Source organism: Heteronotia binoei, chromosome 12 (genome assembly GCF_032191835.1).
Source record: "Heteronotia binoei isolate CCM8104 ecotype False Entrance Well chromosome 12, APGP_CSIRO_Hbin_v1, whole genome shotgun sequence".
Lineage (NCBI taxonomy): Eukaryota > Metazoa > Chordata > Lepidosauria > Squamata > Gekkonidae > Heteronotia > Heteronotia binoei.
In genome coordinates this window covers 34,705,714-34,718,136 of record NC_083234.1, presented here as the reverse complement: position 1 = coordinate 34,718,136, position 12,423 = coordinate 34,705,714, and the positions used below count along the sequence as shown (strand labels likewise).

Genomic DNA, 12,423 nt, shown 5'->3' with positions numbered 1-12,423 from the left:
TTAGGTCTGGCTATTCCACCCTGATTCCTTGCTTCTGCGCTTGTTGATTTAATGAATATTTTATTCCCACCCTTCCAGCTTACCTGGTTACCCCACTTTTTTTTCTAACACCAACTCTGAGAGGTGGATGAGGCTGAGAGAGAGTGACAAGCCCACAGTTACACAGTGAACTTCATATACCGTAGGACTGCCAAGTCCAATTCAAGAAATATCTGGGGACTTTGGGGGTGGAGCTAGGAGACTTTGGGGGTCGAACCAGGACACATTGGGGTGGAGCCAGGAGCAAGGTTGTGACAAGCATAATTGAACACCAAAGGGAGTTCTGGCCATCACATTTAAAGGGACCACACATCTTTTAAATGTCTTCCCTCCGCTGGAAAAAATGAAGGATACGGGTATCCTCTTTGGGGGCTCACAAAAATGAACCCCCTGGTCCAATCTTTTTGAAACTTGGAAGATGCTTTGAAGGGAGGCGCTGGATGCTATGCTGAAAATTTGGCACATCTAATTCAAAAAAATAGCCCCTCCAGAGCCCCAGATACCCACAGATCAATTCACCATTATATCCTATGGGAATAATGGAGGGCCCAGCAGACATTCCCCTCCCGCTTTCTGATGACCCTGAAGTGGGGGAGGGCCTCCAAACCTGGGGATCCCCTGCTCCCACCTGGGGATTGGCAACCCTAACTTCATAAGTGTTGCCGATAGGGAGAGCCAAGCTCAATGCTTTTTTTTTTTTTAAATCATCTGTGTAAAATTTCTAGATTTGCAGTATATTGATCTACGGCTTACTTCTGTGGGAGTAAGTCCCAGTGAACTCAGTAGGGTGACTTCTGAGTAAATATGCTTGTTATCAGAATGTAAAGGGCCTGGATAGAATGCACACATCCTGCTGTTTCTGCTGGGTGTGACAGGGAGTCATGTGGGACAGGAAGTAGAAGAAATCCATTTTAAAATATCCAAGTAGGTTTTACATTGAAGCTCCACATACAGAAGAACCCTTTAAGGGAGGTGAGGATGGGGAAAATGTTGGCTCCGGGCTTTTCAAAGCATATAGGAAAGCAAGTAAAAGCTGTGTTGAAGGAGTTTTTCACTGATCTTCTCGGAAGCTGTGGTAAGCAGACTTCAATTGCAATGCTTTAGAGTCTAGTTGTGTGGCTGACTGTTCAGGGGAATGATATATGAGAGACAGAGATGGACTTGGATATGCTAATTTTTTTTAAAGTATCTTTGGGCTTAAGTGATACTGTGAACTTGCTTTTCACAGTTCTTTGCATTAGGCACTCCATCTAATAGTCAGCATGTTGGCCCCCGTGCGGATCATGAAAATCCAGCCACCCATAGATAAGAGAGGGGTCTCTTCCTGCTTGGGGAAGACCCTTGGATGTGTTGGAAAATTTGACTTTGTAAAAATTAACCAAAAGAAAAGCAGTCCCCCCACCTGGCCAAAAAACACCAACAATCCTAGACTGATGATGGCTGGGAATCCTCTGATGGAGTGTAGCGAGCAGCTGAGGGTCAGCTAAAGAAGAACAGCTTTCTCAAACTTGGAGTATCCATAAAATGTCTGCAGAGGAGATGGGGAGCAGGGGGTTTCCAAACTGTTCCTATTCTTTTTGTCTTTCCTCCTAGACCCTGCCACCTATACCTATAGTAGAATTTTCAAACTGTCTAGTACTAAAACCAGGGCTTTTTAAGTAGAAAAGGCACAGCAGGAACTCATTTGCACAGCATAAACTCATTTGCATATTGCACCACACCTCCTGACATCACCATTGTTTCACACGGGAACTCATCTGCATATTAGACCACACCCCTGACAGCAAGGCAGCCGGAACTGCGTTCCTGCTCAAAAAAAGCTCCTGATCAAAACATTCAACAAGCCAGCTTTAACAATGCAACCAGTCCTACAATTGCATCACTTTCCTGTTTATTCTGCAGGTTTCCCTCCTGTAGTTAGGGCTGCCATCAGCCCGGAGAAGTCTTTTCCTTCTAATAGAAACTTAATGTGCAAAAGGGCAGTTGAAGCTTGTCATGGAACAAAAGTAAACAAGATCACCCAGGGAAATAAGCTCACCTGATGGATAAGAACCTATCAAGCCGTTATTAAAGGGGCAGAATATTTTTAGCTCCAGGCTCTTGCTAACCTCTGGGAGTGGAAAGTGTTATCAAGTCCCAGCCAACTTATGGCAACCCTGTAAGGCTTTCAAGGGAAGAGACAAACAGAGATGGGTTGCCATTGCCTGCCTCTGTGTAGCAACCCTAGATTTCCTTGCCAGTGTCCCATCTAAGTACAAACCAAGGCAGACCCTGGATCTGGATAGGCAGCATACTAAATTCCTAAAGAAAATAAATAAAGCAGGTGTTCTGCGCAGCCACTAGCCTGTGAGCGTGCAAAGATGAAATACATATGCTGTATTCTCAGAGCGGTTAGGAGGAGGCAAAGCCTTTAATTAATTGTATTGTTGGATTTGATAAGTCCTCAGGTCTTATTATTTGAGGAGCACATTTCCCCTCCTGGGTGCATGGTTTTATATACTGCTTTTCCACACAAATGTGTGGATATGGGAGGCAGAGGGGTGATCAGCTGCTGCTGGGTCTAGGCACAGCAGAGGGGTGTCTGGCATTGCTACTTTCCAAAGAAAGGCCCTCAAAAGTCACCGGGTCCGGATGGCATACATCCGAGAGCTCTGAAAGAACTCAAAGTTGAACTTGTGGATCTTCTAACAAAAATCTGTAATCTTTCATTGAAATCTGCCTCCGTTCCTGAGGACTGGAAGGTAGCAAATGTCACCCCCATCTTTAAAAAAGGTTCCAGAGGAGATCCGGGAAATTACAGGCCAGTCAGTCTGACTTCAATACCGGGAAAGTTGGTAGAAACCATTATCAAGGACAGAATGAGTAGGCACATTGATGAACACGGGTTATTGAGGAAGACTCAGCATGGGTTCTGCAAGGGAAGATCTTGCCTCACTAACCTGTTGCATTTCTTTGAGGGGGTGAACAAACATGTGGACAAAGGAGACCCGATAGATGTTGTTTACCTTGACTTCCAGAAAGCTTTTGATAAAGTTCCTCATCAAAGGCTCCTTAGAAAGCTTGAGAATCATGGAGTAAAAGGACAGGTCCTCTTGTGGATCAAAAACTGGCTGAGTAATAGGAAGCAGAGAGTGAGTATAAATGGGCAGTCTTCGCAGTGGAGGACAGTAAGCAGTGGGGTGCCGCAGGGCTCGGTACTGGGTCCTATGCTCTTTAACTTGTTCATAAATGATTTAGAGTTGGGAGTGAGCAGTGAAGTGGCCAAGTTTGCAGACGACACTAAATTGTTCAGGGTGGTGAGAACCAGAGAGGATTGTGAGGAACTCCAAAGGGATCTGTTGAGGCTGGGTGAGTGGGCGTCAACGTGGCAGATGCGGTTCAATGTGGCCAAGTGCAAAGTAATGCACATTGGGGCTAAGAATCCCAGCTACAAATACAAGTTGATGGGGTGTGAACTGGCAGAGACTGACCAAGAGAGAGATCTTGGGGTCATGATAGATAACTCACTGAAAGTGTCAAGACAGTGTGCGTTTGCAATAAAAAAGGCCAACGCCATGCTGGGAATTATTAGGAAGGGAATTGAAAACAAATCAGCCAGTATCATAATGCCCCTGTATAAATCGATGGTGCGGTCTCATTTGGAGTACTGTGTGTAGTTCTGGTTGCCGCACCTCAAAAAGGATATTATAGCATTAGAGAAGGTGCAGAGAAGGGCAACTAGAATGATTAAAGGGCTGGAGCACTTTCCTTATGAAGAAAGGTTGAAACGCTTGGGACTCTTTAGCTTGGAGAAACGTCGACTGCGGGGTGACATGATAGAGGTTTACAAGATAATGCATGGAATGGAGAAAGTAGAGAAAGAAGTACTTTTCTCCCTTTCTCACAATACAAGAACTCGTGGGCATTCGATGAAATTGCTGAGCAGACAGGTTAAAACGGATAAAAGGAAGTACTTCTTCACCCAAAGGGTGATTAACATGTGGAATTCACTGCCACAGGAGGTGGTGGCGGCCACAAGTATAGCCACCTTCAAGAGGGGTTTAGATAAAAATATGGAGCACAGGTCCATCAGTGGCTATTAGCCACAGTGTATGTGTGTATATAACATTTTTTGCCACTGTGTGACACAGAGGGTTGGACTTGATGGGCCGTTGGCCTGATCCAACATGGCTTCTCTTATGTTCTTAAAATGACATACACAAAAAGCCTAATGATGCTTTTAAAAAATGTGTTGGTAGCTATTTTTCTATGGAAGTCTTTGGGTCAAGAAGATGGAATCCAGCCAATGAACTTCCTCACAATCACATGGTTTGTATGTTCTCCACTCTTCCTGCATGTGCTGTTCCCTGCTTCAGATTGGATCCTGGCATATGTGTAGAAGAAACTTCAGCCTTCCTCATTTTCTTACCCCAGACAGAAACTATCTGGGACTCTGTGGGGTTGACAGCACAAGGCGGGAGGCTGAAGTGCCTTCTGAATGTGTACTGTGTGGTCCAATCTGGAGGGGGACAGAATTATCAAGGAGAACACACAAATCAAATATGACTCTAGCAGAGCTGGAGCTGAGGTCCAACCCCACCCCCCCTTGTACCCAGAGAACACCACTGAATGGAAATCACCCATGACCTGCTTTCTTCACCTCTCTCTGCTATAGAATCACCTTCAGGTTGCTGCCAAGCAGGATGAGCACCACTGTCTCTACCTCAAGTACATTTCTGTCAGAAGAGGAGCCTGTGGTAGGCCTTTGGGGTAAGGATGTAAGTTAAGAGACCTGAACTAGCACCGGGGTCCACATTCCTTCTGAGCTGTGCGGTTCACTTGCCCCAGTGGCTCTCATTAAGCCTAACTGCCTGTCGTGATTTCTGTCGTGATGTGGGCAAGACAAGCCACTGCTCCCTACCCTTTTTCCTGTTGCTGCCACCACCTCAGATAAAATCCAGCTCATCTCTTTCTCTCATGGGTTGCTTGAGTCCAGCTCCACAGGGGTGTCGCACTGTAGCATGCAAAAGGGGTTCAAGGCAGGAGGGTAAAGACTTGGACACATTCTCTCTAGTTAAACAATTTTATTTCTACAAGGCACAATCTCAGGGTACAACAAGAATGGATCTAAATGCACTAAGAAAACATACGGTTGTTAAGGTACTTTCAGCCCTTGGAATATCTGCTCTTTTGTTAGTTTCAAGATGCCCCTGCCCCTGGTCCACCTGCAACCATCTTTAGCATAATTTCCCTTAGATCCTTCATGACAAGTCACACAGCAAACCACACCCAAATGCACACCAAAGGACAAAGGAACAGATCCCTTGAGACCCAGTTTGGTGTAGTGGTTAAGAGCACGAGCTCTATCTGGGAGAACCGGATTTGATTCCCCACTCCTCCACATGAATCGTGCTGGGTGATCTTGGGCAAGCCACAGTTCTCTCAGAACTCTCTGTCTCACCTACCCCACAAGGTGTCTGTTGTGGGGAGAGGAAGAAAAGGTGATTGTAAGCTGCTTTGGGACTCCTTTGGGTAGTGAAACACAGGGTATAAAAACCAACCTTTTCCTCCTCCTCCTTCCCCAAACCATGTGTGCTTGTGGGCCTTCAGCCAATCTGGATGTTAGATCTTGGGGGCTCAAGCCTGTGATATGTGAACTTTCCAGTCAAGAGGTGTTGACGTATCAAAGGGCTAGCAAGTTTTCGCTCATGGTTGGTGTTTTTTTTCTGCATGTGTCATTTCATTGCTTGTGTCCCTGTATTGCATCAGGGTTTTTTTAAACATGTGTTTTGCTCCATCTAGTGGTTGCTTTGATGTTTCATCACTGTATCATCAGCTGATTCCTGACCATTTTAAAAGTGAAGGAAAATAAGCCAGGAAAAAAGGGGGTGGGGGAGACACAGAATGGGCAAACATGATAAAAATGAGACATGCAAAAAAGCCTTATCTGGCAAAGGGCACCTTCTCCCAAGCCAAAGAGATGCCAGTGTCCCTTTCCATCACTATAATTGTCACAGCATTTCTTGTTCCCTCCCATCGCATCACAACTACATTCCAGGATTGTTGTGAAGACAAAATTGAAGAGGAGAGAATTACGCACACAACTTGAACTCTGTTGGAAAAGGGACCAGGGGGCTGGGGTGGTGGGATAAAAATGCAAAAGAGAAACATCATCTTGGTGTTTCTAGGCCTCCTTAAAGATATTTGGAGTGAGATTTAAGTCTTTTGCAATGTGTGAAATTTCTGGCATGTGTGTCCAGGGGTTTTCAGATTTGGAATGTCCCTTGCAAGCCACAGTTAGAGTCCATCACTTTTAAACTGGGATGTCACATCAGTATTTTTTTTTAAATGTCTCCATAGGCTGTGAACTGAACAGCAGTATGAGGAAGTGTGTAGTGAAGGAGGAAGACAACTTAAAGGAACAAATAGTGTATCTGAAATCGGTAAGTTTCCAACCTCAATAGCCCAGGCTAGCCCAGTCTTTTCAGACCTCAGAAGCTAAGCAGGCTTGGCCCTTGCTAGTATTTGGATGGGAGACCTCCAAAGAACATCAGGGAAGCGACATGCAAGCAGGCAATGGCAAACTGCCTCTGGAGTCTCTTGCCTTGGAAACCCCACAGCTATGACTTGACAGCACTTTCCTCCACCACCACCAGGTCTGGGTTACAGAATTCCCTGTTGCCACCAATAGGCTTGGTTTTTCTGATTTTTCTGCTTGTTAAGCAGTTGTCTGAAGCATCAGGACTCAGCCTTGTTTGCAGTAATGGCAGGGAACACCAAAGCCAGTAGTGCTTGAGGCCAGGTTAATGTTTGTGGGTTTTTTAATTTCCAGTTTGCATAACATTTGTACGTATGGGGTAAGGGCATGAAGTTAAGGGGAACAGAATCCTCTTCACCTGATCTTTCTCACAATTGCCTCATTTTCAGTTTTGTAAAGATTCTGGGCCTACCTATTACCAGGTCCTCATGTCTTTCTTCTCCTCCACAATGTCTGCCCAGGTCCTGACTTAGGATTGCCATCTGTTTGCAACCCCTGGGAGCTTTGGGGAGGGTGAGCAGGTTGATGGCGTTGTGCATATTACCAAAACGTCAGGATTTTTTTTTCTTTATTTTGCTCCCATTGCTCCACCAAACAGCAGTGGAGATCCAGGGGTGGGAAGTCTCCCACTGGTTGTGAAGGAAGTGACATCAGCACATCACTGGAATAACATGGCATTACATAGCCAGTAAGGTTCCCACTTTATGGTTAATCTCCTGCCAATTGCCAGCTTTATGGCTGAACATACAGGCACACATGCTAGGTCAATAGAGAGAATTAGGGTTGTTGTCAGAGGGTGGTTAGGGTCATGGGGAAGTGCCATGGGGTAACAGTGTGATGTCAGTTCCAGGGGGAAACTGGAAATGATATCAAGCCTCTCTAGGAATAATCAGAAGCTCTATGGTAAAATCATTTCTTAGAGCATACTGATGTCATTTCTGGCTCCCCCCTGAAAATGATGTCATGCCATCTGCAATCTGAGCATAATGGCTGGGTCTCAGTTAATCTCTCTCAGCATTCCACAATTAAAGATACATCTGCCCATCAGCTTCCAATTTTGACATTTATTTTCTTCACTGTGTTCCCCCCACCCCCACCCCCAGACTGAAATCCAAACAACTGGCAGCCATGTAAACTTAGCTTGTTATTCCTGTTTGGTCCTTGAATCTGTTAAATGTCATCATTACACTGTATGCTAATTTACTGCCAGCTTTCTACCAATATATGTGGACTGGTGATTTCCATTTCATTGTATCTAACAAAGTGCCCATGCACATGAAAGCTTATACCTCAAATAAAACTCTGTTGCTCTTAAAGGTGCCCAAAGGACTCTAACTTTGTTCTGCTGCTTCGGTCCAACGTGGCCACCCACCTGAATCTTCTTTCTTTAAGATTCCTTTTCTCCTGCTGGCTCTGTAGTGGCTAATGGAAACGAGAGCTGGGGTGGGGAACAGGCTAAGTCTCAGGAGCTTGCTTTTGATCCAGCCAGTACAGGTCCAGGAAGCGAGGGTGGGCATAGGTCCTCCTGTGGTGTCTGGAAGCCAGGTCAGCTTCTGCTGTTTGGTAGCATTGTCCTCATTGTACTACCTCGAGCACCTACTTTGATCCAGAACCAACCCCATGTTTTGCACTACTTTTGCCTCCCCTGAGTGTATTTGGATAAACATATGTCTGAAATGCTCTTGTTCCAGCATATCCAAAATGATACACACATGTACATCATTCTGACTTTGTTCTCTGTTGTACTACTGCAGGTGTCTCTGGGAGAGGAAGCAGAGGATGAGCTGCATGTGGTGGCAGTTGAGTCCAAAGACATGAGCAGTGTCTGCAAACCCTTGCCCGTTGCATCATTGCAGCGCTCTGTCTTACCAATGGTAACTCCTGGGGACAGTGAACATACACTGGAGACTATGGCTAGCCTTGTCTCCTTTAAAGGAACAGAGTCATCTTTACATATATGCAGTTTTCTTGCATGCAAACAAACTGACCATCATGCCACACTTATTGAGCTAAAAGCTACATGGGGCAAGGGTAGGGACTTCTGTCTTTTGTTTTTCTCCCCTCCTGTCAATGGCTGGTATGTTTCCACCTGTAGTCACTTCATAGAGCCCCATACATCATACTGCTGCCACCATCTTTCTAAGTCCCAGAATGTACTTTGTAGCTGAATCTCTTATATGTCTCCAGTACTTTGGCTCAATATTGGCTTCTTCTAGGGTTGCCTTCTTCCAGATGGGGCCTTGAGATTTCCCAGAATTACAACTGATATCCAGACTACAAAGATCAGTCTCCCGGGGAGGCAGAATGGCTGCTTTGGAGAGTACCTTCTATGTCATTACACACTGCTGAGTGGAGTCCCCCCCCCCCGCCCCTCCCAGGCTCCACTCCTCCCAAAATCTCCAAGAATTTCCCAACCTAGGTTGGCAACCTTAGCTCCAGCAGCCCATGGGAGGTGACAAGACAGTCTGGTTCTGCTGATAGAAATCCCTTTTTATCAGCAGAACTTACCACCAGATCTGTTCCTAAAACTGAGGAAAAATGACCTGGGAAAAGACTGCTTATGGGGCTTCTCACCACTGGGTAGTATTACCTTGTGTGGTTTCCATCAATTCTATATGGAGCACATCATCTAAAATTAATTTCCAGTTTTGTTAACATGAATATTGTTAACTTTTCCCCTCTGCTCTCAACCTCTTAAGGGAGGCAGTGGGGTTCTCTTTACTGGTACAGAGGCATCTGAATTATTGTTGGTTTATATTTTCAATTAGAGGCTGCTATTCTTAGAAAACCAGGGCTGCAACCAGATACAAGCTCTACCCAGGACCACTTTATCTTAATCTGCAGAGAATTCTGCACTGGATTTGATTCAGATTAAGGCAGATAAAAGGCATTAAGATTAGAGCCTGAAGCATCTTCTCTATCATCTTCCTTTTAAAAAAAAGCAAAACAAAACTTCTCCAGCCTGGTCAAAGGTTTTGCAGAACTCAAAAGCTTGCGTATTGTTTTGGTTGGTTCTAAGAAAATGCATTTAAAATGGCTTTGGTTTTTCTTAAGGATCAACACGGATAGCAACAACTTCTATTTAGGTTGCCCACTATACCCTAAAAAGGGCTAAGCCCATGTTTTATACAGTAGTGTGACCCACCATTTAGGAGGAAATCATAGGCTTGCCAAAACCTAAACCTATGGTGCTTTCAGAGACTAAATATTTATTGGCACCATCAGCCAAGCTGCATCTGAGATCATCCTTTGAACTAATCCATCTGACATTGTTATGTATAGTTACTATTCCACTTTTGGTACAGAATGTTTAAACACATTTTAAAATCTGTGTCTTCTCCCCCTCCCAGGTCAGCCTGGGCAACTTTGAACTCACCCCTCCTGTTGCCTTTGTGCTAAAGTCTGGGACTGGACCGATCTATCTTGTAGGTCAACACTTGATCTGTGAGTAAAAACCCAAGTTATTAAGGGGGAAGGGGGACTCTTGAATGTAGGAAAGTCTAACAGGAAGCTGTGTGACTGCCTACTGAGATAAGAACGTTCAGGATAGCAGTTCTCACAAAGTGGATTCACAAACTTAAGTACCACGCTGGAGTCCACAGATTTTGACCCAAGTGCCACCATCTACCATACATCTACATTACCAAGCTGCGCACTTAGAATTTTTGTGAGCTATATGTTAGCTGTGGAAATGGCTCAACCAGTAACTGGTGCTCACAAGCCGCCCTGAGCCTGCCTTGGTGGGGAGGGCAGAATATAAAACTAATCTAATCTAATCTAATCTAAATGATCTCTCTGCTGTGTTCCTCCAGAACAATTTGCTTTACCATTGGCTATGAGCATATGAGATAGACACAATCTTTTCCAAATTGAAAATGGGCTTTTGCTGTTTTCCAAAAATAAACCTACATGCACACCCAGCAGAAACACAAATCCTCCCAATAGTTTTATATGTATGTGTGGTCAAGTCACAACCGACTTATGGTGACCCCAACAAGGGGCTTTCAGGGCAAGTGAGAAGCAGCAGTGGTTTACCATTGCCTTCCTCTGCAGAGCCTTCCTTGATGGACTTCCATCCTGGTACTGACCCTGCTTAGCTTCCAAGATCAGTCTACACCATACCATTCCATATTCCCCAATATTTTATAGCTAGTGCCCTTTGTTTTATTTCTAAGAGGATATATTTTCCCAAAGCCCAGAAGCCTCAAAACATATATCAAAAGACTGGACTTGAACACCATAGATGTCCCTGTTCTCCACCTCAGATCTTCACCTCTGCCTTTGTTGCCATTGTGACATCAGATCCTGCTGACCCTTCTGTTGTTCTTCCACTGACCACCTAACTGGCAGCACAGAACTCTTTTGCGTAGCTGGTTAGGCTTACATGGTAACAGAAGACAAGCCTTTCCTTACCCGGGCCACAGGTGTTGTTCTTTCCTACGGCCACTGACCCTTTGGTGATAAGGGGAAGGGGATGCCCTTCAAACCAGCCCAGCTTTGGTGGTGGTGGTGGGCTCTTCATTTAGTGCTGCCTTGTCACTCTCTTTCTCAAGTGGAAAGTGATTACGAGGCACCAGTATACGATACCCAGATGGATGATACTCAGACGGATGATACTCAGACGGATGTAGACACCCAGATGGATGATACCCAGACAGCTGTATACTTCCAGATGACTGGTACCCCGGCCAATGTAGATTATACCCAGATGAATGTAGATTATGGTGGGAGCAATGATGATACTGTGGATTATCCTGGTGTCACCCCAGAAGCAGTAAGTGTGTGGTTTTCTTATACATTAACATTCCGTATTCCTTAAGGGTGATGTAGGAATCTGTAAGCAGAGGAAGATCAGGAATGGGCCCAGACCACCCTGCCTATCTGAACTGCTGAATCTCCCACCCAGATTGCTCTTGAAATGATCTAGATTTTATCACGACATAGGAAAAAGTGGGAGGCAAATGTTTCCTCTCCTTTGTAGCTTCTCATATCTTTACTTTTACAGTCTGGGCCCCTCATACCCCAAAGACCGCCTTTCTGCATTTGAGCCTGGATGGACCTTAAAGATCCTCACAATAAGGCTTGATCTCTTTCCCCTCGTTAAAGGAGATGATATACGTAACTCCCAGGGCAAGAATGTTTTCAGTGGGGGACCTTGTCTTTATGGAATGGGCTGCCATTCTACTTTAGGGGGCAGCATAAACCTGTATCATTTAGATGGGCTTTTTTCTTACTTTGTTTTCATGGTGTTTAAATGAGTTAATGTTTAAATATTAAAGGTCAGCATTAATTTGCTTCTTTTACGCCATACTGCTTTGAAGGGGGAAAAGAAACACTGGAAGGGTTGCTAATCTCCAGGTGGGGCCTGGAGATCTCCTGGAATTACAGATAACCCCCCTCCCCAAAGACAACAGAGATCAGTTCACTTGGAGAAAATGGCTGCTTTGGAGGGGTATTCTCTATGGCATTGAGAGCTGGTGTGGTGTAGTGGTTAAGAGTGGGGGACTCTGGAGAACTGGGTTTGATTCCCCACTTCAGTCTAAATGCCAAAATGAAGCAACCTCTCCATGTGGAAGCACCCCAAGTTAGTAACAAATGAATGAGACGAACATGGAGCTGAAATACAATTATGTAAAGTGCTGAAACTTGGCTCTCAGTTTGATCCCTGAATTTCTTTTTTTCTTGTTTTGGTATTTAAATTGGGCACTGAAATTGCAGGTTCAGAGTTTTCCCAACTGTTTGAGGGAATGTTCCTATGGGATTTGAACAAATGAATGAAATCAGTACAAATAAACCAGGACCAGCAAACGTAGAAGGGGAGCAAGCACATTTGCTCTCTCCTACACGTGTTCACTGCATGTGGGCAT

The 12,423-nt window shown here is 44.9% G+C and overlaps 1 protein-coding gene across 1 annotated transcript; it reads left to right on the top strand.

Moving 5' to 3' along the window:
• The first annotated feature begins 881 nt into the window (after nt 1-881).
• Nucleotides 882-11,620, top strand: LOC132580324 (nucleoplasmin-like). The gene is made up of 7 exons (XM_060251056.1): nt 882-963; nt 4,694-4,788; nt 6,379-6,461; nt 8,311-8,430; nt 9,907-10,000; nt 11,110-11,330; nt 11,562-11,620. Exons 2-7 carry the CDS (start codon nt 4,722-4,724, stop codon nt 11,601-11,603), a joined length of 627 nt encoding a protein of 208 aa, XP_060107039.1. The 5' UTR covers nt 882-963; nt 4,694-4,721; the 3' UTR covers nt 11,604-11,620.
• Nucleotides 11,621-12,423: the final 803 nt, after the last annotated feature.